This window comes from Triticum aestivum, chromosome 4A (assembly GCF_018294505.1).
Source record: "Triticum aestivum cultivar Chinese Spring chromosome 4A, IWGSC CS RefSeq v2.1, whole genome shotgun sequence".
Lineage (NCBI taxonomy): Eukaryota > Viridiplantae > Streptophyta > Magnoliopsida > Poales > Poaceae > Triticum > Triticum aestivum.
The window spans coordinates 724,930,833-724,956,789 of NC_057803.1; the positions used below are offsets into that span (position 1 = coordinate 724,930,833).

The 25,957-nt window shown below is 45.0% G+C and overlaps 3 protein-coding genes and 1 non-coding gene across 4 annotated transcripts; 1 reads left to right on the top strand and 3 right to left on the bottom strand.

Moving 5' to 3' along the window:
* Positions 1-1,326: 1,326 nt before the first annotated feature.
* On the bottom strand, positions 1,327-1,398 carry TRNAD-GUC (transfer RNA aspartic acid (anticodon GUC)). Its single transcript has one exon. It is a non-coding gene; the product is annotated as a tRNA-Asp (tRNA).
* Positions 1,399-3,133: 1,735 nt separating this feature from the next.
* LOC123083414 (uncharacterized) lies at positions 3,134-8,815 on the top strand. Its single transcript, XM_044505463.1, has 2 exons — positions 3,134-3,550; positions 7,461-8,815. The coding sequence occupies exons 1-2, from the start codon at positions 3,430-3,432 to the stop codon at positions 8,567-8,569; spliced, it is 1,230 nt and encodes a 409-aa protein (XP_044361398.1). The 5' UTR covers positions 3,134-3,429; the 3' UTR covers positions 8,570-8,815.
* Positions 8,816-9,180: 365 nt separating this feature from the next.
* LOC123088385 (uncharacterized) lies at positions 9,181-10,599 on the bottom strand. Its single transcript, XM_044510582.1, has one exon. It carries the CDS (start codon positions 10,418-10,420, stop codon positions 9,509-9,511), a length of 912 nt encoding a protein of 303 aa, XP_044366517.1. The 5' UTR covers positions 10,421-10,599; the 3' UTR covers positions 9,181-9,508.
* A 982-nt stretch (positions 10,600-11,581) lies between these two features.
* LOC123088384 (putative F-box protein At3g25750) lies at positions 11,582-14,218 on the bottom strand. The gene is made up of 2 exons (XM_044510581.1): positions 14,047-14,218; positions 11,582-13,419 (listed from the first exon to the last, which is right to left on the bottom strand). Exons 1-2 carry the CDS (start codon positions 14,211-14,213, stop codon positions 12,228-12,230), a joined length of 1,359 nt encoding a protein of 452 aa, XP_044366516.1. The 5' UTR covers positions 14,214-14,218; the 3' UTR covers positions 11,582-12,227.
* Between the last annotated feature and the right edge of the window lie 11,739 nt (positions 14,219-25,957).

Here is a 25,957-nt window from a genome sequence, read left to right on the forward strand (position 1 = left end):
AGTGGATAATAATCAAATGAAAGGGATGACATATTCAGAAGAAGAAGAAAATGCAATTACCCGTCGCATCCTTTGTTGATATATGGCCATCAGCGAGAGGAGCACGTGCCGGCAAAAAACCAAGACATGGTGTTGTGGTCGTCTTTGTGCCTTTGGCTATATCCTTGGTGCCCGGCGAGGAGATGGCGTGTATAGTCTCGACGACGACCATGTATACTAGGGATGATGGAACCCAGAGTTAAGATGTTAGACGACGGCCCATCCAGATAGGAGAATGTTAGTATATTAACAGTATGCATGAGCATAGATCAGGATAAATGATTCTAGTGAAGACGAGTCTAGCTTAAATTCTATTTCTATTCTATTTATGCAACTCAGAGAACAAAACAAACAAAAATATGTTCCAATCCTGATTAGGGTTGACGAATCATCTTAACACAGTTACCCATGAGAAAAAGAAGGGATGGCCGATAAAAAAAATTTTAGGTCGGTCTATTTTTTCGAACCGTCCGATGTGCACCCAACGACCAAATGCCCTTCTTCCACCTACCGTCCTCCCCTATTCATCTTCTTTGTCCATGACCACCGGCCGAACTGCTTGCCTCCGCCACCCTCTCCCCTCACCATTGTGCTGGCGCCAGCCATCATGGCCATCACTCTAAACTGGCGAACCACTAGAATTTTTATGTGAGACTACACCCCGAACCGTTAACCTTTGAACTCGCCTCCGCCTACGATTCGTTCCTGACCGAGGCCTTGACGGTGTTTTACCCTGCCCGCGCTTCCTTCTTCCTTCCTAACGAAATCGACTGAGCCAAATTCGAAAACCTGACAGCTTCTTCCGGCTAAATTGGAGAAAAAGACCGACATAAACACACAACATACAACACTAACTCATTTGACCTACAAATATAACGCTGGTTCATTTAAATTTGAGCTAGCAAATATGGCTGCAAAACCAACAAACCAAGGGTAACACGCACGAACTAAAAGCTAGTGTTTCTTTTATCAAAATCGATGGTATTCATTATAACTATTTTGGACAAAGACTAGGATCCTTAAGCACGCGCATGCTTTGCCCTTGCAACAACAAATTTGTAGCACGACAGATAATGTGTTGGCAGGGCTCTAGAGCGAATATGATACTTTTCCAAGGTGCATACGATAAATAGGCCCAGACGGGCCAGGCGAGCACGAGCCATCGGACGCAGTGGATCGGCCTCGACCGTTGTAGAAGCGTCCAGAAGCGTGCAGGCCAGGAGCGGGCTCTCGGCAGGCCGGAAAGAATCGGCCTGGCCTGTCTTGGGCCGGAAAAACAAAAGACTGCGCCGTTGCCGGGGATCGAACCCGGGTCACCCGCGTGACAGGCGGGAATACTTACCACTATACTACAACGACTTGGATGCAAATAATACTCAGCTGAGCTTACTTAGACTTAGCGTTCTCCATTCCTGTGGATCTCTTTTCGTGCGTGCTCCACATCACTGATGGTGGTTTCATGTTCCGGAGTAAATCGTCTCTCTTGGGCGCAATGACCTACATGTCGGCATGTCGCAGGAGGATGAGAATGCTCTAGATGAACCCGACACTGTTATACCGCCAGAAAACGAATCTTTGGATAAATTTTGTTGTTCCATATGATAATTCAAATACACTTGTTACTAATGAAACCGGTATCTCTCGATGAACCCGACACTGTTATACCGCTAGAAAACGAATCTTTGGATAACTTTTGTTGTTTCCGGATGATAATTCAGATACACTTGTTACTAACGAAGCTTATTTCGAACCTTTGAAAGGTGCGATGTCACGGATATGGATTCTACTACCACTCAACTTTAATCCACTCACTCCATATTCTATGTCGATATCTGTGCCCCTTCGTATATCTTTCAAGAAGAATCAGATGTACATCATTGCTCATGTGTTCTACATGCATGCTTGTTCTTTCTTTAGTTGGTAACAATATTTTTTTCACTAGAAAATGATTATATCTCTCATGAGTGTTTGCTTCTTGGGTTTGTCTGCCTAGTTAAATGAGAGGGCCGCCCCCTAAGGAAACTATGGTAAATATTTTAGTATTTTTTAGCGGGATTATACCAGTGCATTGATTATTTTAGTGTGTTTTATAGCAATTTACATGAGGTTTTGAATTATCTTTTTTTATAATTAATCAAAGAGTGTTTATGCAATAATTGTGATGCACACTAGAACTCGTTATTATAGTTTACTAAACAGGGTTGCCCCTACCTTGCACGTGCATGGTCAACGTGCTTCTCCATCGCCTTTTTTGGCGGCATATCTGAATGGTGCTCGGGTGTCCTCAGTCTCGATAGACCATTAGGATAGTTGCTTCTGTGGATGCCGACGAGAAGATCGAGGAGGGGCGCCATCTTCGGCTGTGAGAGAAGGTTTCGATGGGAAGAAAACACGTCCTTATGGATTGTGTCGTGGGTGTCGGATCACTGATATTCCCTCGCATACGGTGCATGTCCTTGGCATAGAGCGGATATCACCGTCATTGTCATCGTCCACTTTGCTATCATCGGCAACAACGACACATAAGACAAAGAGGAGAGGTCGGGTGACGAGTGTTGCATTGTTATGGAGGTCACAACCGTCATTCTCAAGCCAAAGGGAAATTCAGTAGAGGGGTCTTGGTTGACAAGGAGAAACAAGAATAAAAATATGGGCGGACAGTTAAAAGAATTCTAGGAGAACATAGAGTACCTCACGCAGACATCCTGTGTCTAGGAGTGGAGCCGCGGGTGTCATGTCAGTGAGGTAAGGTCATTGGCGTCTGATGGTTCACTATTTGTATGCAGGAATCATGGCCGGTCGGAGCATGTTGTATGGTGTCTTTCGTCTCCTTGCTGGGAGCACCTCACATTGACTCCCTGGAGTTTGCTCGCTCCAGCGAGCAAACTGACCAACATGCACAACTCTCATCCTACACGCTTTTTTGGGAGCGGTAGGGTGAGAAGTGGGCCCACCACGTGGGAGAGGCCGAGGCAATTTAAACGTGAGGACGGGAGGTCTTGTTGCGGTATGCAAGCTCACATAATAATCTATAGGTAAAGCTTTTCTATAACGAACAAACCCACACGCCAGTCTCCTCCTCTCCTCTCTTTCTCTCTCTCCCTCCCCCCCCCCCCCCCCCCGCTCTCTCTCTCTCTCGTCACACACGTTCCCCCTTCCCCTCGACATCCACGCCGAGATTGCGCTTGAACAGCCCACGATTGAGCGGTGGATGATGCGTTGAGACAACCGCGTGGGCTCCTACTGTATTTCCATCCATATCTGGAGTCCTAGGTGTGGGCGACCAACCGCATCTAGATTTGGAGTCACCGCAGTTGGGCAACCAACTACATCCAGATCTGGAGTCCTAGGTGTGGGCGACCAACCATTTTTTCCAGATCTGGAGCCAACATGATGATTGGCGATGGAGGAAAGCGGCATACTATCTCCGATGGCCACGTCTTGCCACGACTGGCATCGGAGAAGTTAGTTGTTGCCTCCACTTCGCGCTCCGCTATCAACATCAAAGAAGGTAAGGGAAGAACTCGCCCTATTTTTCTCTAGAAAAATTAAGGTAAAAATTAGTTGATCTTCAAGTTGTGTTTATTTTACTTAATTGAGGGAAAACACTAGACTTGTATATTACCATAGACTGATTGCAATCATTAGACATGGGGGCACTAAGTATTGATGGGACACCAATTCCCTCAAAAAAGAAGTATTGATGGGACACTAGCCAACATCACAAAGCCACTGTGGAGATTGGAATTCATGCTCCACATTGTTACCAGAAATAGCACAAATAGTGTTACACTCAGCGCCTTTACAAATTTACACAATTGTGTAGCCAGTGAGCCAGTAGCAACCTCCAGCCAAAGACCTTAAACTTCTCTGGAACCTTATCTCTTCAAATCACATCCCAAATACTCCAATTATATGTCGCACTTGATGAGCTAGAAGCAGGGGATTTGTACCTGAATTTGAGTTGGGTGGCAAATTTATAAGCACGTCATCCATTACATAGAAGGGTGATTTATGCGAAATATCTCCTCTACATCATAACCAGAAAATAGCCTATGGACAAGGTTAATATTCCATTCATTTTTTATCGAGACAATCAACTGGTTAACCCACCTCAACCTTGAGTTTCTAGCGAATTTGGCAACCTGAGGCCATACTGTCTCAGAATCCAGTTGCCTCTCTGAATCTGAATTTTTCATCCATTCACTATACGCCAGATGATGCCTTCCTTGAGTATCTTAACTCCAAGCCGGGGATGCATACGAGGAAATGACCATGTCCAGAATATCCCACAAGGATAATATTCTGATTTCAAGACTCTGGAACATAAACTATCCGGCTTGTGAACTAGTCTCCACCCTTGCCTTGCCAGGAGAGCTTGGTTAAACATATGCATATCCCAGAATCCTAGAACACCTCCTCTCTTTTGTTTTATAAGTTGGTACCAGGAGAGCCAAATGGCCTTGTGATGTCCTTACTCATCGCCCCACCTAAAGTCCCAGATAAAATTTTCATACTTATCACATTTGAACAATCCAAAGAAGTAGTTGGGAAGCGCTTGAACCACTTACTTGATCAAGACCACTTTAGCTGCATGGGTCATATACTTTTCAATCCAGTTCTTGCACATTTTTGTGAACATTTCCATGATCGACTAAAATTCGAGGCAAACATCCTACCTTCTGGGGTTGGTAAACCCAAATATTTACTCTCAAAAGTGGAAGCCACAACACCAAGGGTGACCTTTATCTCTTACTGGACATGGGGCGAGCAATGTTCACTAAGTAATAAAGAGCATTTAGCCGGGCTAAGAAGCTATCATGTACACCTTTGAAATAGATTTGGAGTGTCCTTCACTACCCTCACCTCTCTTCCTACGGCCTTGAAGAACAAAAGGCTGTCATCAACAAACATTAGTTTAGAGACACCGAGGCTCCCCCAACAATTTTGATTGGCATTAACCTTCCTTCCAAGACCTGCTTTCTTGAGATGCTTTCCCGACCATCCGCAACCAATAAGATGGTGCATTCAGTATGTGACTATAATATTCCTTCTCAGCCAGTGAGTACTGCTTATCATGGACCCAAAATCTTTCATGTCCAAGATCAAACATCCTATTGCAGCACTCCCAGCTTAGTGCAGTCATCGGCCAGGGATTTCAGTAGTTCCCTTTGGCGACGGTACTCTTTCCCATATCTACTCATACCGGAAGGATTTCACGTTGCTACGCACCTGGGTCTATCTCTGTATTGCAGCCATAGAGGAAAGTGGTTGGAGCATATGTAGGTACCATTGTTCACTCTGAATAAATCACACCAACCCGACGATGCAACTGCACTTTCAACCCAATGGTCACATTGCTTTTACCATACTGTTTATTATTGTATGTCCAGGATGGCCCCTTATAGCCCCAATTATGAAGATCACACTAGAACAAGCCTTCTCTGAAATTGGTATTTCTCTCTCGAATATCCAAGCTACTGAGAAGTGCTCATCCTGCCACACATCGTCTCATAAAAATCACCTATCATCAACAAGTGTTCATGAGCATCTGGCTTTATTCTTTTGAGTAAACTCCAGATTTGACGTCTTCCTTACTCCTTAGGTTCACCATGTAGCCCGACACTTCGGGTCATGGGAATCATCATGAATTAAGACATTGATGTACCTCGGGTATATGGCAGTCTTTTTATTTTAGTTCATTTATCTCACAACAACGCAACACACCCTTGCCCTTACCATCATGCACAATACAATTCTGGCGGCCTAGCATCCTCCTAAGATTATTGAAACTCCTTTCACATTGCTGAGTTTCAGAAAGTAAAACAATCATCAAGTGGTATATGCGTGCACGAGGCAAACTAGCTCTTCAACTATCCGAGACTGCCCGAGGCCCCAACAATTCTAGATCAGGCGACTCATTTCTCCTGATAGGTGCCTTCCTTATCACATGTCATTCATCGGCAACCAATGGGCCGATAGCTACCTTACCGCCTAACACACCTATGTTGCTCATGCCACCTCCATTACCCTCACCTCACGCCTTCTTGTTCAGACCAGGACCCTTGTAACTAGGTGTCGCCACAAACTCATTACAAGACTCACTGTCACGTCCCATGCATTTACCCAACACCACCCCGGTGTTCACAAGGGATTGATCAACTTACTTCCCTGGCTTACCCTTGTGGCTATTCTTATCTTTGTGGTGCTTGGCTTTCATGTTACTGGCTCCAGGGGTAGGGGAGGTGCCTTGTTGAGGTTGACTTCGCCCACTTCATTTTCCTTGCTGGCTGTAGGACTCATGGAGGAGGCCTGGCCTTGAATCACCTCCGCCCTCCGGTTTCAGCCTCAGCAAGGGAAGGAACCAAGTTGATGTCGAGTTCTACCCCCTTGCTCTGAGTTGTACATACAAGCAGCTTTGGAGTGATTGCCGGTATTGTGGACGAGACCTTCCCCACCTCCTACTGGAGTTGGGAACCCATGACAGCAATTGATGGTGCAGTGGCCGACGCTAGTGTTAGCACAATCTTGATTGTTTTGTTTGGAACATGATTTAGTTGGTGCTTGCATGTCACGTGGCTTTATTTCTTTGGGGACTAACCAAAGTCATGTACATGTACTAGTAGGAGTTCACGTGTTTGCGTCAAGCTTGAGTCCAAATATGTAGTATATGATGTGATCTAGGTTAAGTCAATTTCCATGTAGGACATGGTCTCGTGGGTTGGCCGAGTATATATATTTGCTGACCGGTGCCACGGTCCACGATCAGACAGAGTTCTCCACCGTGCAAGGCTGCCCAGGATCATCTTCCTTGGCCCGTCATCACCCCCATTGGGGGCAACCTCCTCTGACGCGCTCATCGCACTTTTGTTCTTGTTAGCCTGACTCTGCCATGGATGATTTGGGGATCTGAGTGTATGTGTTGTTGGTGGATGTGCGATCCTGTTGTGTTTATACTATATGAAAATATGAAATAGTTCAAGGGTTTACCACTATCAGTGTAGAACAATCTTAGAATTTCAATATTGCTTGCACTTTTTAATTTCAAATGTTGATGAAATTTGTCGTGTATCTGTGCGCCCGGAATCGAGGTGGAGACAAGAGCCAAACCTGTTGCGCAACACATATAAATAACATTCGGTGGAAAGAAAAATACAGAACTTGCCTTTTCTTTTCAACTGTTGATGAATTTTATCATGATCGAATTTTCTTGAGGCAGATGCACATTTCGATGGCAATACTGTAGTCTTTGCTCTACTGTGTATTATGTTTATAGTTTCTACAAACATTTTTGTTGTGTTTGTATAATTATCATAGCTGTAGCAGTACCAATTTAATTAAAATAGTGATAACAATTTATATTATATAGTTAACTCAGGTCCATTGCTAAAATTGTTGTCCTTTCATGATCCTTAATGCAGAATTTGAAGCTGATATCATGCAAAACATCAACCGGAGCTCCGACACCCCCATCTCCATGCACCGTGTCATGTTTGGACCCGAAGGCTGGGCGGACCTACCACATGGATTATTGCACTCCATCATTGTCCTGTTGGGTTCAACTCGTGACCTTCTTGCATTCATCGCCACCTGCCCTAGCTGGTATGCCGCATTCATGTCAATCAAATCTACCTTAGGCGAGCTCTTCCCACCTGTTATTTTCCGGAACTGTGCCGACCAGACAAGCTCAGCTGTCTCTAACATTGGAAACACATGGGAGCTCATTGATCCTGTATATCCAAGTACTCCGTTGTGTCGCTTGACCCCTCCAAGTATTTTGAACAAAATGGCAGTCATCAAATGTTCTTATGGTCATGCGATTTTCTGCTACAAGAGATCCCTCTTCATTATGGACGTGCTCACTGGCACTACGGTTGCAGCTCCACCTTTTCCATTGACTCAACTATGCTACAGAACCTTCATATCTCCAGAGGCGTCACCAGATTCATATCTATTTGTCAGCAGCCCGCACTGCCTGTATGCTTGGCGAGTTGGGAGCCCCTCTTGGTTGCACTGCGATTTTCTAAATGCACATTTGATCAAGGAGATGGTGTCCTTCAAAGGCCGGGTCATTATGAGGATGCGTCAAAAACTATACACCGTGCATTTGACACCTCAGTTTCATGTTGAGCTACTAAGACTTGATTGCAGAGATTATATGGACCCGTACGTGCTTTCTGGAAATTTGGTGGCTTGTGAAGACACACTTCTCCTACTTGGTCGTAACGGGAAAGCCTTCTCCATTGACTTCTCAACTGAACCTGCAAAGTATGTGATCGTGGAAGAGGGAGGCTTGAAGAAGTGGGCGTTCTTCTTGGGCGAGAAACGTACTGGACAGCCACGACTCTTAGTGAATCCAGAGAGAATGGGTTTAGGGGGTGGCCTTGTCTATCAATTGGATGAAAACGCTCGAGTATTTTCATACCCAGTAGATGGCAACCAACATGAGGAGTTGGAGCCAGAACCTTGTTTTGCGACGATCAATGCTCATCTTGCTCGCAATCCTACATCCTTTGCAGCTTGGATATGAGATCGTGTCGTTGTACCGTGCAGTTGTCTTGTTGTCGTTGGCTGCACTTGGGGATTTTTTTGTCGCTATGTTCCTTCTAGTTTCCGCTCCTTTGACGGAGTACATCAAGATTTGTAATAATCTCTATTTGCCACCCAGTGTACATTCCTGGAGGCAAAACTTGTGCTACATGTTGCTGTTTTCGCTGAACCTTGTTAATTACTCCCGTTTTGCATACAAGAGATAAGGGTTTGCATCTTGAAACAATATTAGCTTCTTGAGTCTTCATATCACTCTTCAGCATTTTTTGTGTGCACCATGTCGGATGTGCCTGGGCTTTTATTTTAGTTATGTGCTTTGTTTGGTCCATACATCTGTTGGTGCAAAATATAAACTTTGTGATGAATGCATATATGCTGCTTATATGTTTGTTGGCTAAACTTGCAGTCTATATTAACCTGATGTCTATGGACTTGCATCCTCACTTTAATTCTTGGTGACCTTGCAACTCTCCAGCCCAAAATGGCGTACAATGTTCAGTTAAAAAATTGTAGCTCTGCCAAGCTATGTTATCAATATTCACATTTCCACCCAATGAGATAGTCATATGCTCAAGCGCATCACGTGAATAATCAACAACCATAGTACAATTACTCTTAGCTTTTTTTTTTGAGACAAGTTACTCTTAGCTATCTATGCATGAAAAGGAAGTTACAGGCCTAGCGCATGTTATCAAGTGCCCAGGTACAAGAAAACTCCACAATCTGTAATAAATGAGAAATAAAACATATGGGTCCCTTGTAATTGCCGCAGAAAAAAAGAGGAAAGTACATAATCTGATAATTTAATCTACACTTCTGTTTGTAATGCAAGTTTTGAAACACGTCACGAACATTCAGTGAACTACTCATCTTGCTACTGCAACATAGTAGAATCCTCCCACCAAAGCTGTATCAGAAGCTAATCACGGTAACAAGGAAACATAGTAGAATCACTGCAACATAGTAGAATCCTCCCACCAACCGCACTCACGGCCGTAAGATCATCGCAGGACGTAACAAGGAAACGCGTGGGGAAGACCCAGGTTGACTCCAATTTCAGGTAACGTCTTCCAGTGTTGAAGAGCTGTGTCGAATGGTAATAACATTTTTTCCGTAGTTGGACTGCAGCCCAAGGTTTTTCAGACTGATAACTTGGGAAGTATATGTGGTTGCTCCTTCCTCCCCATCCCTCCGGGTTCATGCACGGCAACGCCTCGCACCGCTCGTCAACGCTGATAAAGATGGCCCAGTTATCTAACTTGTTCACTTTCACCCACCTTGCCTTCTTGGTCATGGTGTCCAATGACTCAAGCTTGAAGGCCATGAACTGGAAGGCCTCCGAGCGCATCCGTCTTCCCGCCTCCACAAGTTTGATCAAGAGAAGCGTGTCACCACACACCACTAGCCATGCTTTTTCATTTGCCGAATAGAGATCTTTGGTTTTATCTTCCTCGAACACAACTTTAAACTTCTCAACAATGAGACTGGGTGACAAGTGAATGATGTAGAACCACCCGAAAGACCCTAGGGCATATGTCTTGTCCTTGAAGGCCACATTTTGTTCAATCGAAAAATGACCAACTTTAGGACTCTGTTTTGTCCAAGAATCGCTCCCGATGCGCCACAGGAACAGATAGGCTCCAGCACCGACAAGGAGATATGAGTCAGCAGATGCAACAGGGGCAGTTAAGGTGACATAGCTGATGCAAGTGAACTGAATTGACTGTAGGGAAGGAGGGCCAAGCTTAGCGCCACTGAATGGATTAACAATATGGAACCCATTGTTGTCATAGAAGATGAGCTGACCGTAGGAGTAGCGCAGAAAGGTCATGCTTCTGAGGTCACTCGAGGAGAGAAAACTGCGAGAGGATGAGGTGGCAGCAGGGTCACCCAATCTCCATGTGCATTTGTGGAATGAGGTCCAACAGTTATGCGAGAGAGCCTGTCGACAAGTGGCTGGACAGGGGCTGGAGAAGCAGAGGCTGGACAGAGGACCTGTGTGCTGAGAAGAGATCACACCAATGGCGACAAGTGGTACCGAAGGGGAGGAGGTCGCGGAACGAGCGTAGTAAAGCGACAATGGGTCGGAGCAGGTCGTCCTGGAGCTCTGCCCATCCTTGCGGCCGAGATGAAGCAAAGAGTGAGGAGACAGAAGCAGAACATGTCCTGTTGGCCATTATTTGCACGATGGCACTCTCCCTGTTCGACACAGCAAATTCAAGAAAAAGGTTAGGCATGGAAACAAGGTATAACTTAACTGTACAGGAATTGCCTGGTGCGTTTCTTTAGGACATCAACGCCACACTACGTTCCCATCATGCACTGAACTGAACAAAGGTACTAATCGCATTGAGTTGTCGCTCCCTAGAAGCTCAGAACAAGATCAACAATGATGAAGGCACGCTAGATTGACGGGTTGTTGAAGTTTCATGTAGATCTTGGTTCATACAGATTACACACCACAATTGCCTTGCATTTCTCAAACAAATACTGTATCTGGCAAGTGTCGATGCTGACAGAAAAATAAAAGCAGATCACATATGATTTTCCTAGCAAATTGAGAATCAGCGACCGACACCCTCTATTATTATCTGCAATGTTGGAGATCTAAAGCAGGGAAAGTCTCAATTTGGATTGCTTTTCTTTTTCGAGAATAAGCAGAAAGAATCCATCTATGCCTTAATCCCTACTTGCAGATGTAGGCGGATCTGATGCAACATCTGCAGGTGAAGAGAAACGGGACGAGGATGAGGAAGCAGCCGCCGAGTAAGCGACGAGGATGAGGAAGCAGCCGCCGAGTAAGAAGGATGCGCGCCGAATATGGGGGTATTACATGTCATCTTTTTCTCTTCCTTGATGCCATCAAGATGTTGAGGCCTTGTAGGGATCCGAATGATGGGGCATGCTAGACAGGGAAAGCAAAAGGTTTGTAAGCACAAAAAGACGATGGCGATGAGCTAGACCAGTCTTTATTCCTGTCATTGTTAAACAGCAACAAGGTGCATATATATGTGCTCTGTTTTTCCATATTGGCAACTAGCATATTTTCTTTGGACCTAAAGGATAAAGGGGTCTTCAAAGTGATCCCATCCACATGGAAAAAGAGATGTGCTGGAAATCTGTCCAAACAAACCTTTTTTTAAGATGAAAGATCTGTATAGTTGTTCAACAGTTGATCTTCGACAGAGGATTAGGATCGAAATGGTTCTGTAAAATCTTACAAAGATAAGGATAAACAGTATAGGTTTCTAGTATGAAAAAATGAAGAATGACAGTAGGTTTATAGCTTACCGAATGAATAATGAGCAGAGATGCTAGCTGGTAGGCAGTATGAATTTGCATTTTGGGCTTAGCCACAGGTCTAGTATGAAAGATAGTTGCAGGCCTAGCCCATGTTATCAAGTGGCTCAATTACAAAAAATCTCTACAATTTCTAGTAGATGAGAAATGAAATATAATAAGGGTCCCTTGTAATCACCACACAAGAAAAGTAGAGTTCAACATCAGTAACTTTGGAAAACAAGTCAGCAACATTCAGTCAACTACTCGTCCTGCAACTGCAACATGGTAGAATTCTCCCACGGAAGTTGTATCAGAAGCTACACCAGACGCATGTACGATTGCCCCAAAGATCATCACTAACCAGAGCGAGGAAACGTGCTTGGAATCACCCAGGTTGACTCCAATCTGCGGTACCGGTTTCCAGTGTTCTCGAGCTGCGAATGTGTTGAACAGTCGTTATGTTTTTGCCATAGTTGGACTGCAGCCCAAGGTTGTTCAGGATGATAACTTGGGAAGTATATGTGGTTGCTTCTGCCTCCCCATCTCTCTGGGTTCATGCATGGCAATGCCTCGCATCGCACGTCCGCGCTGACAAAGATGGCCCAGTTATCCAACCTGTCCACCTTCACCCACCTTGCCTTCTTGCTCACGGTGTCCAACGACTCAAGCTTGAAGGCCTTGAACTGGATGACCTCCGAGAATGTCTTTCTTGATGCCTCAAGTTTGATCAAAAGAAGCGCGTCACCGCACGCAACAAGCCATGTTTTTTTATTTGTCCAATAAAGATCTTTGGTTCTATCTTCCTCAAGTATAACTTCAAACTTCTGAATTAAGAGACTGGGTAAGAATTGTACAATGCAGAAGGACCCGAAAGACCCTAGGGCATATGTTTTGCCCTTCAGGGCCACGACTTGTTCAATCTTAAGAAAATTAACTTTAGGATAGTGTTCGAACCAAGAGTCGCTCCCGATGCGCCACTGGAACAGATAGGCTCCACTGCCAACAAGGAGATGTGAGTCATCGGATGCATCAGGGGCAATCAAGGTGGCATAGCTGATGCTGGTGAAGTGATCTGACTTGAGGCAAGGAGGAACAACCTTAGCGCCGCTGAAGGCATTAACAATGTAGAACCCATCATCGTCGCAGAAGATGAGGTGGCCGTATGAGTAGCGAAGAAAGAACATGCCTCTGAGGTCACTCAAGGAAAGCAAACTGGGATAGGATGAGGTGCCAGCAGGATCAGCCAATCTCCACGTGCATCCTTGCAAGGTCGTCCAGCGGTTAAACTGGGGAGATAGTTTGCTGTCGGCACTCGGGTGTAGGAGGAGAGGCTGCAAAGAGCACGTGCATACCGAGAAGAGATCACGCCAAGGACGACAGGTGGCACCGAAGGCGAGGAGGTCGCGGGAGGAGCCGAGGAGAGCAACGACACATTGGAGCAAATCTTCCGGGAGCTCTACCCATCCTCGTGGCCCGGATGCGGCAAAGACAGAGGAAGCAGAGGCATAGCAGGTTCTCTTAGCGCTGATTCGCATGGCAACGCTCTCCCTGTTGGACACAACAAATTCAGGGCAAAAGGTTAGGCATGCGAAGCTAGATATAATTGTATGAAAAAGAAGAGGAGCTGCCAAGATTCTAGGAAACATGACCTGAGCTAACAAAGATACAGATTATACTGAGTTGTTGCCCCTGAGAAGCTCAGAATAAGATCAACAACGACGCAGACACTGAATTTCAGTTCTACAGAGAAGCTATACGCGGTAGATACAGGTTGCTGAAGTTTCATATAAATCTTTGGGCCTACTGAACTGCATACCACAATCGCCTGTTTCTCAAACTAATAATATCTGGCAGGTGCCGTGTGCTTTGATACTGACTGACAGCACCTAGTTGTCAAACTGAATCAGCCAAAAAAATGCAATGTGGGAGATCTAAAGTAGGGATGGTTTCAATCTGGATTGTTTGCCATTGACAATAAGCAGAATCAATCTTTGCCTTAATTATATCAACCAAATTCAGTTACATATCGAGGTACAGTGTGATTAATCTTACAGAAGATATAGGTGGATCTGATGCAACATCCACAGGTGAACGAAATTAACCAGAAAAACAAGACGGAGGGGAAAGAAAGGGAGATGGAGGAGTACAGGACGAGGTAGGGCTTGGGGCTATTACGTCCGCGACGAGGACGAGGACGAAGAAGCGGTCGCCGTCGCCGAGGAAGGAGGATGCCCGTCGATCTCCCGCGGCTGCGCCTCCATGTGCGCCGCCGTTTCTTCCTGTTCTCGGATGTTGGAGCAGCGCAGCCTTCTGAGCGCAGAGCCTCGATATTTTTCCATCATCCCGTTGTAACGCTGGCCCGGCCTAGTCCAGGGATAATGGGCCGAACATGGGCAATAGATTCCTACCTGCTCTAGGGCTGTTTTTTTTAACACAGTACAGACGCAAGCGCTCATACATACGCGCATACACTCACCCTATAAACGCATATATGCACACTCTATTCGTATGAGCACTTTTGAGATACTGAGCGGGCATATCATTTGAGATTTACGAAGTCATCGTAGGCATCTCGTTGTCGGAAGTGGATCCTCTAACATGAAGGAGGGAAGTCATCTAAACTACAATTCTCTAACTTCCCTCCTTCACTTCCAATATGATTAAGGCTAAGATGACTCGAATTAATTTGCAAATTACAAATCTACTTTATACATTTACAAAAATTACATACAAACAAAATTATGGTGCAATAAAAATTAATTTTGGATTTATTTATATCAACAATAGCTGTGTATAGTACCTACTTAAGTAGATGATAGAGTGATTGCTACAGTATCCGTGACTTTCCTTCTATGTTTTACACTAGTCTGCACTGTAGCTTAGGTGACTTTCCTCCTTCATGTTAGAGGATCCACTTCCCTCGTTGTCGACGGGAACATCTCCTCCCGCTGAAAGCGCATCGCCGAAAATCCTGAAATAAATCCAGGAGTAATGCGAGCATCAGGACATGAACCCTGGTGGGATGGGAATACTACTGGCTCTCTAACCATCCAACCACAGGTTGGTTCGCCTATGGCTGTGTATTTTAAGAGGCGTTCAGCTTGGATTCCCAGGTTGTTCCGCTATGAGAAGATGTGGGAATCCCGGGGAAAGTTTGTTTTTGCCACTCTAGATTTTGCCAATTTTCTTTATGCCATTCTAGATTTTGACATTTCACTTTTGCTACTCTTAGCTTTTGACAATTATCACAATTGCCAATACGTGGCAAAATCAAAATAAACTTATTTCATTTTTGCCACTCTTAGCTTTTGAAATGTATAACAATTGCCACTCTGATTTTTTTTACTTTAGCCACGGGAATGACAATTGTGTTAATTGTCAAGAACTAAGAGTGGAAAATGTGAAATGTCAAAATCTAGAGTGGCATAAGGAAAATTGGCAAAATTTAGTGTGGCAAAAACAAAATTTCCCAAAAAAAAAAGATGTGGGAGACTCGTGGTAAATTTGATGGGGTCGGGCTGGAGTGTCGGAAGTGCAGAAGAACTTGGATGAAATTTTAGAAGAGAAAGACGGAGGGAAGGGAGAGAGAGGTGGAGGAGAGGACATGGCAAGGTAGGGCTTATTACGTCGTCGAGGACGAGTCAGCAGTGGCTAATGACGTCGAGGAAGATGGACACGCTTGATCTCCCTCGGCCGCGCCTCAATGCACCGCCATTTCTTCTAGCTCTCCGACGAGTAGCACAGTCGTAAACGACATATCCTAAACGACGCCTTAAGCACAGTTCCTTCTATTTCCGCAATCGGACGCACACTTCTCCGCGCTGGCCGACCCATCTTTATCCTTTTTTGTTTTAGAAGACAAAAAACTATGTGCGATGGGATCTTGCTTCCATGTGCACGCTGCAGTAACATACCGATAGACAAAGGGAACTGCATACAGGATTAGCTGAATCCTTAGCATCGAGGTTCGTCGACCGATAAGATCTTCAAAGAATACGTAGGAACCAATATGGGCATCCAGGTCCCGCTATTGGTTGTTGACCATAGAGGTGTCTCGGCCATGTCTGCATAGTTCTCGAACCCGCAGGGTCTACACACTTATCGTCTGGTGACGATATAAGTACAATTGAGTCGTTATGGTGGTTGACGAAGGTTGTTCGGAGTCTCGGATGAGATCCCGGACGTGACGAGGAACTCCGGAATGGTCCGGGGGTGAAGATTGATATATTGGATCGAGGAGGTGAAGGCATCATCAAGCCGTACGTGTGTTGAACGCGGAGGTGTCGTCCGTTTGGCACTTGGATCGGGAGTTCACGGGACGGATCGTGATTGGATCGCAAAGACGTTCGAATACATCAACCACGTTTCTTAATGCTTCCGCTTAGCAATCTACAATGGTACATAGATGCAATCTCTTCTCTCGTGGATGTTCATCTCCTAGATTGATCTTGGTGAGCGTAGGATTTTTTTTTGTTTCCCATGCAACGTTCCCCAACACCGTTCCCCTCCTTGGAGGTGCCGCTCGGGTCTGTCCCTCTGCCCCTTCCCCTCCTTGCCTCCCGGGAGAAATCCCCAACGCTGTTGGGCGGCGGTGGCGTCCTTGGTGTCGCGTCCTCCTTGAGCAAGGTGGGAGTGGGGTTTCTCAGAGATGTGTTTCGTGTGCAGCGGCGACTGTAGCTGATCTCCCTCGACGACCGCGACTTCCTAAATGACTCCTTCATTTCGGGAGCTCTCCGGTCTACTGCGCGGTGCCCTGTCTGGCCTGTGGATTCTCCTGGGCATGAGGGGATCGGGTTCCCCTCATTCGACGACCCTTCTCAGTGCACCATGAGAGTATTAGCCCCTCTTTCGGTACCTGCATTTCGGTTCTCAATGTCTTCCAGAGAGATCTAACTGTTTCTCGTCTTTGTCCGTTCCGACAACTCTTCCTTTTTGTGACCAGTCGGTGGGATTCGGTGGTGCTCTGCTCTTGGTGATGTGTTCGTGACTTGTTGGGTGAGTTATTTCTTTTCAGATGCAGCCTGCCGACAACTATCTCCCAGGTTCTAGGGTGAACTGCTCCTCTTGTCAATGGTGCGGCGCCTTTCGAGCCAGGCGAGGAGGCAGGGGCCTTCTTTAACATTGGAGCTGGGCGGATGTGTAGGGTCGGGGTTGCTGGTGATTAGGCGACGGCGTGCCCTTCTTCATCGTTGGACATGTTGATCCAGTGTGGGCATTCTTCTTCTTCCATGGCGTTTTGGTCGCGTGGAGGGCCTCTTCATCTCTGAGCTGTGTTTCTCCCAGTCGGTCTTTTTAGCTTGGTGTGTATGAGGCTTGTGAGCTTCTTTCCAGCGCCTTTGTATCTTGCCGTTTTCCTTTTTTTCTTGTGTTGGTTTCGAGTTTGTAATCCTGGCCAGTTGATGACTTTGTTAATTCAAAGTCGGGCTCTTCTTGAGCCTTCGTTATAAAAAAATATCTCTCTTAAATACCTATCAAATTAGGACCAATTTCATAACACGTGAACAATCAATCCCCGTCCGAAGACTCTGACACCAGGAATGGCACCGACAATCCCTCCTCGTGCCGCCGACCCTACACGGAGGGCTACAGACGCTCCGGTGAATGAAATGACAAAGGAACAACGAGGGAATGGTGTGTATAGTCTCGACAATGATCATTGATACTAGGGATGATGGAACCAAGAGTTGAGATGCTAGACAATGGCCCATGCAGATAGAAGAATGTAAGTACATTAACAACAATGCATGAGCATAGATCTGGATGGATAAATGATTCTAGTGAAGACGAGAGTAGCTTAAATTCTATTTCTATTCTATATATGCAACTCGAAGAACAAAACAAACAAATATATAGTCCAACCCTTGTTGGCTTCTAAACATCATCTTGACACAGTTACCCATGAGGAAAAAGTGGATTGCTAGAGGGCGGGAGATTAAAAAAAGATTTGGATGGATTGTTTTTTTTGAATCGTCCGATGAGCAGCCAACGACCAGATGGCCTTCTGAAAGTGCTAGTTATCGACTAGAGGGGGGGGGTGAATAGGCGATTTTTACAAAAGTCTTCAAAACATGAAAGTTTCGAAGACAATCATGAAAACTAGACCTATAAACATGTAGCGGAAGATGAACTACACTAGACAAGCCATAGTCAAACAAGTATGAAGCTAAAGCATGATGACTGATAGCAGCTATGTAGTAGGATCAGGATGGAAGATAGTATGAAGCCAATCAGAACAAGTAGTCACACAGTGAAGACAAATAGGTAGAGTAATCAGGCAATGACTTTACAAAGACAAGCTGTAAGTAAGGAGAGTAAGAGATAGAACCAGTGTGTTGTGAAGACAAGGATTTGTTCAACCAGTTCCAGTTGCTATGACAACTGTACGTCTGGCTAGGGAGGTTGAGATTGAACTCAGAAGACCGTGTCTTCACCTTATTCCCCTTGAGCTAAGGACACACAGTCCCCGCCCAATCACTCTGTTAAGTCTTCAAGGTAGACTTCCAAACCTTCACAGACTTCGTTCACCGGCCATCCACAATTACTCTTGGATGCTCAGAACGCGACGCCTAACCGGCTGGAGGATTCACATTCCTCAAGTGTAACAAGTCTTCAGATCACGCGGACAAAAAGACTTCAGTGATGCCTAACACTCTTTGGCTCTGGGTGTTTGGGCTTCGTCGTCACAAGGATTTCTCTCTCTCAAAAGCTTCGGAGGTGGGTTGCTCTCAAACGACAAAAGCCGTGCACTAACTCTGAGCAGCCACCAATTTATGGTGTAGGGGGTGGGCTATTTATATAGCCACTAGGCAACCCGACCTGATTTGTCCGAAATGACCCTGGGTCACTAAGGAACTGACACGTGTCACAACGGTCAGATTTCAAACACACGCGACATCTTGACTTGGGCTACAAGTAAAGCTGACTTATCCGACCCTGGATAAGATTTGCTCTCATTGTCTTCGCTCGAAGACATAGGATTTTGGTTGAGCATCACTTCAGTCACTCTGACTTTGTTCACTTGGACCCCACTTAACAGTGCGGTCGTTCCTATGACTCAACAAAGAAGAAAAGAAACAACAAAACTGCTAAGTCTTTGCGCTCCATAGTCTTCACTCAATGTCTTCTATAGTCATAGTCTTCAATGTGAATATCTTCACGTACCACCATTATCTTCAATGTCTTCATACATTTTTAGGGGTCATCTCCGGTAGGTAAACCGAATCAAAGAGGGACTACTACCTGTGTTATCCTGCAATTCTTACAAACACATTAGTCCCTCAACCACGTTTGTCATCAATACTCCAAAACCAAACTAGGGGTGGCACTAGATGCACTTAAAATCTCCCCCTTTTGGTGATTGATGACAAACTGGTTGAAGTTTTCAACGGGGATATAAGTATGTGAAATATGTGAAATTGTAAAGGATGAGGTATTGTCTTCATAAGTAGCCAAAGGCTCCCGCTGAAGATGTGCATATAAGTAATTTGCCTTTGGAATGCAAATGCACATGGCAGGTTCTACTTGTGGAGATCCTCTTCAACTTATGACGACAATTCATCATGCATGATTTGATGTAGTGAAGATAATGACATGCATAATGAAAAATGGACGTCTACAAAATGATTTAAGTGCGGAAGTTATCATCGCACATGCGGAATTTATCATCGCATCACAAAATAGCAAATAAGTAGTAGACGACCATCGAGTTTAAGTGTTACAACTCAGAGAACCAAATGTATCAAGAGAAAGAGTTGTAAACACTAGGCAAAATATAAAGCAACCGCCCATATGAACCCGCTTGAAAACTATCAACTCATAGCTTCTCCCCTTTTTGTCAGTAAGGACCAAAAAGGGTTGAAGACATTGAGCCTCTACTCGTCCCCAGAAGGAGTAGGAGAAGATGCAGGGTTGGTGTCGAGGTTTGGCGGTGCAGAAGAACTTGGAGCAGTGTCGATACGTGTTGGAGGTGGCGAAGTGGCATCATCTTGATCATCGATCACACGAGCATTCACGGTTGCAGCAGAAGAGGAGTACTCTGAGTCTTCAAGAGATGGAGTGCGCCGCAGAACAACATTTCTGGGCGGAGTGGAATCAAACTTGAATCTTTCTAAGAAGCCATCGTCCTGAAGATCTTCCTCAGCACACATAAGCATCAGCCCTTTCCATGTGCGTCGACAGGTTTCATGCACGACAAAGGCATTCTTGGTTGCAAGGTTGCGAATGCGATTGAGGTTAGTCATGATGCTCTGCATCTGGCGCTTGAGCCGATCATGATGCCTATCCTATTTCTGATGCAGGCCAACGAGAAGCTCTCGGTCATTGAGAACACGAGATTGCCTTCGAGGCCGTTGAGCAATTGTGCTGTCAGTGGTGTCGGTTTGGGCACGGTGAGGTGCACATGTAGTACCAGCCAACGGATAGACTCGAGTGGCAGCTAGCACACCTTCAATGGGCTGAGTGATGCTCTGACCATCAACATTATGAAGATAGAGTGGCTCCTTGTCAGGCTCTGGATAGATGGCTTCAACCGACAAATCGACATCTGGCAAGAAGACAATGATGTTGCGTGCAGATGGCTGATAGTTGAAAGCAGTGTGAAGCTTGATCGGACGCATGATCCATGGAGCATAGAACTTCAAGCCAAAAATGTTGGAAATATGCCCTAGAGGCAATAATAAAATGGTTATTATTATATTTCATTGTTCATGATAATTGTCTATTGTTCATGCTATAATTGTATTAACTAGAAACCGTAATACATGTGTGAATACATAAACCACAACATGTCCCTAGTGAGCCTCTAGTTGACTAGCTCGTTGATCAATAGATGGTTATGGTTTCCTGACCATGGACATTGGATGTCATTGATGACGGGATCACATCATTAGGAGAATGATGTGATGGACAAGACCCAATCCTAAGCATAGCACAAGATCGTGTAGTTCGTTTGCTAAAGCTTTTCTAATGTCAAGTATCGTTTCCTTAGACCATGAGATTGTGCAACTCCCGGATACCGTAGGAATGCTTTGGGTGTACCAAACGTCACAACGTAACTGGGTGGCTATAAAGTGCACTACAGGTATCTCCGTAAGTGTCTGTTGGGTTGGCACGAATCGAGACTGGGATTTGTCACTCCGTATGATGGAGAGGTATCTCTGGGCCCACTCGGTAATGCATCATCATAATGAGCTCAATGTGACTAAGCAGTTAGTCACGGGATCATGCATTGCGGAACGAGTAAAGTGACTTGCCAGTAACAAGATTGAACAAGGTATTGGGATACCGACGATCGAATCTCGGGCAAGTAACATACCGATTGACAAAGGGAATTGAATACGGGATTGATCGAATCCCCGACATAGTGGTTCATCCGATGAGATCATCGTGGAACATGTGGGAGCCAATATGGGTATCCAGATCCCGCTATTGGTTATTGGCTGGAGAGGTGTCTCGGTCATGTCTGCATGGTTCCCGAACCCGTAGGGTCTACACACTTAAGGTTCGGTAACGCTAGAGTTGTTATGGGAAATAGTATGTGGTTACCGAAGGTAGTTCGGAGTCCCGGAGATCCCGGATGTCACGAGGAGTTCCGGAATGGTCCGGAGGTGAAGCTTGATATATTGGACAAAGGGTTTTGGAGTCCGGAAGTGTTCCGGAGGTACCGGGTGATGACCAGCATGACCGAAAGGTATTTTGGGAGCCCCGGCAAGTGTTGGGGGGCTTCATGGGCCAAGGGAAGGGGGCAAACCAGCCCACTAAGGGGTTGTGCGCCCCCTCACCTATTCCCACGTGACCAGGGGGTTTGGGGCGCCCCATCTAGGGTTCCCACCTCCTGGCTTGGGGGCCAAGTCACCCAAAGGGGAGATCCCATCTGCCCTGACCGCCGCCCCCCCTAGGGGAAACCCTAGGGCGCCTCCCCCTCCCCCTTGCCACTATATATAGTGGAGGTTTTGGGGCTGCCCAACACATGAGTCTCTCTCTCCCAAGGAGCAGCCCTACCTCTCTCCCTCCTCGTCTCTCGTAGTGCTTGGCGAAGCCCTGCTGGAGTACGCGCTCCTCCTCCACCACCACGCTGTCGTGCTGCTGCTGGACGGAGTCTTCCCCAACCTCTCCCTCTCTCCTTGCTGGATCAAGGCATGGGAGACGTCACCGGGCTGCACGTGTGTTGAACGCGGAGGCGTCATTGTTCGGTGCTTAGATCGGAATCGACAGCGATCTGAATCGCCACGAGTACGACTACCTCATCCGCGTTCTTGCAACGCTTCCGCTTAGCGATCTACAAGGGTATGTAGATGCACTCTCTCTCTCTCTTGTTGCTAGAATCTCCATAGATTGATCTTGGTGATTTGTAGAAAATTTTGAATTTCTGCTACGTTCCCCAAACAGTGGCATCATGAGCTAGGTCTATACGTAGTTTCTATGCACGAGTAGAACACAAGTTATTGTGGGCGTCGATTTTGTCAATTTACTTGCCGTTACTAGTCTTATCTTGATTCGGCGGCATCGTGGGATGAAGCGGCCCGGACCGACCTTACACGTACACTTACGTGAGACAGGTTCCACCGACTGACATGCACTAGTTGCTTAAGGTGGCTAGCGGGTGTCTGTCTCTCCCAATTTAGTCGGATCGGATTCGATGAAAAGGGTCCTTATGAAGGGTAAATAGAAATTGGCATATCACGTTGTGGTTTTGGCGTAGGTAAGAAACGTTCTTGCTAGAAACCTATAGCAGCCACGAAAAAACTTGCAACAACAATTAGAGGACGTCTAACTTGTTTTTGCAGCATATGCCGTGTGATGTGATATGGCCAAAAGGATGTGATGAATGATATATATGTGATGTATGAGATTGATCATGTTCTTGTAATAGGAATCACGACTTGCATGTCGATGAGTATGACAACCGGCAGGAGCCGTAGGAGTTGTCTTAATTTATTGTATGACCTACGTGTCATTGAATAACGCCATGTAATTACTTTACTTTATTGCTAAACCGTTAGCCATAGTAGTAGAAGTAATAGTTGGTGAGACAACTTCATGAAGACACGATGATGGAGATCATGATGATGGAGATCATGGTGTCATGCCGGTGACGATGATGATCATGGCGCCCCGAAGATGGAGATCAAAAGGAGCAAAATGATATTGGGCATATCATTTCACTATTTGATTGCATGAGATGTTTATCATGTTTTTGCATCTTATTTGCTTAGAACGACGGTAGCATAAATAAGATGATCCCTCATAAAATTTCAAGAAAGTGTTCCCCCTAACTGTGCACCGTTGCGAAGGTTCGTTGTTATGAAGCACCACGTGATGATCGGGTGTGATAGATTCTAACGTTCGAATACAACGGGTGTAAGCCAGATTTACACACACAATACACTTAGGTTGACTTGACGAGCCTAGCATGTATAGACATGACCTCGGAACACGGAAGACCGAAAGGTCGAACATGAGTCGTATAGAGGATACGATCAACATGAAGATGTTCACCGATGATGACTAGGCCGTCTCACGTGATGATCGGACACGGCCTAGTTGACTCGGATCATGTATCACCTAGATGACTAGAGGGATGCCTATCTGAATGGGAGTTCATTAAATAATCAGATGAACTTAATTATCATGAACATAGTCAAAAGGTCTTTGCAAATTATGTCGTAGCTCACGCTTTAGTTCTACTGTTTTAGATATGTTCCTAGAGAAAATTTAATTGAAAGTTGATAGTAGCAATTATGCGGACTAGGTCCGTAAACTGAGGATTGTCCTTGTTGCTACACAGAAGGCTTATGTCCTTAATGCACCGCTTGGTGTGCTGAACCTCAAACATCGTCTGTGGATGTTGCGAACATCTGACATACACGTTTTGATGACTACGTGATAGTTCAGTGCGTAATGTTAAACGGTTTAGAATTGAGGCGTCAAAGGCATTTTTGAAATGTCGCGGAACATATGAGATGTTCCAAGGACTGAAATTGGGATTTCAGGCTAGTGCCCACGTCAAGAGGTGTAAGACCTCCGACAAGTTTCTTAGCCTGCAAACTAAGGGAGAAAAGCTCAATCATTGAGCATGTGCTCAGATTGTCTGAGTACTACAATCACTTGAATTGAGTGGGAGTTAATCTTCCAGTTGAGATAGTGATGGTTCTCCATAGTCACTGCCACCAAGCTATTAGAGCTTCGTGATGAACTATAACATATCAGGGATAGACATGATGATCCTTGAGCAATTCACGATGTTTGACACCGCGAAAGTAGAAATCAAGTAGGAGCATCAATTGTTGATGGTTAGTAAAACCACTAGTTTCAAGAAGGGCAAGGGCAAGAAGGGATACTTCATGAAACGGCAAATCAGTTGCTGCTCTAGTGAAGAAACCCAAGGTTGAACCCAAAACCCGAGACTAAGTGCTTCTGTAATGAGGGGAACAGTCACTGAAGCAGAACTACCCTAGATACTTGGTAGATGAGAAGGCTGGCAAGGTTGACAGAAGTATATTGGATATAAACTGTATTAAATGTGTACTTTACTAGTACTCCTAGTAGCACCAAGGTATTAAGATACCGGTTCGGTTGCTAAGTGTTAGTAACTGGAAATAAAAGGCTATGGAATAAATGGAGACTAGCTAAAGGTGAGATGATGATATATGTTGGAAGTGTTTCCAAGGTTGATGTGATCAAACATCGCACGCTCCCTCTACCATCGGGATTGGTGTTAAACCTAAATAATTGTTATTTGGTGTTTGCGTTGAGCATAGACATGATTGTATTATGTTTATCACAATACAGTTATTCATTTAAGGAGAATAATGGTTACTCTGTTTATTTGAATAATACCTTCAACGGTCTTGCACCTAAAATGAATGGTTTATTGAATCTCGATCGTAGTGATACACATGTTCAGGCCAAAAGATATAAGATAGTAATGATAGTACCACCTACTTGTGGCACTGTCATTTGAGTCATATTGGTATAAAACGCATGAAGAAGCTCCATGTTGCTGTATCTTTGGACTCACTCGTTTTTGATAATTTTGAGACGTGCGAACCATGTCTATTGGTGTATACGCATGAAGAAACTCCATGCAGATGGATCGTTTGGACTCACTTGATTTTGAATCACTTGAGACATGCAAATCATACCACATGGGAAAAATGACTGAAAGGCCTCATTTTCAGTGAGATGGAACAAGAAAGCAACTTGTTGGAAGTAATACATTTGATGTGTGCAATCCAATGAGTGTCGAGGCACGCAGTGAATATCGTTATGCTCTTACTTCACATATGATTTGAGTAGATTCTAAGTATGTTTACTTGATGAAACACATGTCTGAAATATTGAAAGGTTCAAGTAATTTCAGAGTGAAGTTGAAGATCGTCGTAACAAGAGGATAAGATGTCTATGATATGATCATAGAGATGAATATCTGAGTTACAAGTTTGGCACACAATTAAGACATTGTGGAAATTGTTTCACAACTAATACCGCCTGTAACACCATAGTGTGATGGCGTGTCCGAACATCATAGCTGCATCCTATTGGATATGGTGCATACCATGATGTCTCTTATCGAATTACCACTATCGTTTATGGGTTAGGCATTAGAGACAACTGCATTCACTTTAAATAGGGCACCACGCAATTCCGTTGAGATGACACCGTATGAACTATGGTTTAGAGAAACCTAAGCTGTCATTTCTTAAAAGTTTGGGGATGCGATGCTTATGTGAAAAAGTTTCAGGCTGATAAGCTCGAACCCAAAGGGGATAAATGCATCTTCATAGAATACCCAAAATAGTTGGGTATACCTCCTATTTCAGATCCAGAAGCAAAAGTAATTGTTTCTAGAAACGGGTCCTTTCTCGAGGAAAAGTTTTTCTCGAAGGAATTGAGTGGGAGGATGGTGGAGACTTGATGAGGTTATTGAACCGTCACTTCAACTAGTGTGTAGCAGGGCACAGTAAGTTGTTCCTGTGGCACCTACACCAATTGAAGTGGAAGCTTATGATATTGATCATAAAACTTCGGATCAAGTCACTACCAAACCTTGTAGTTCGACAAGGATGCGTAGTACTTCAGAGTGGTA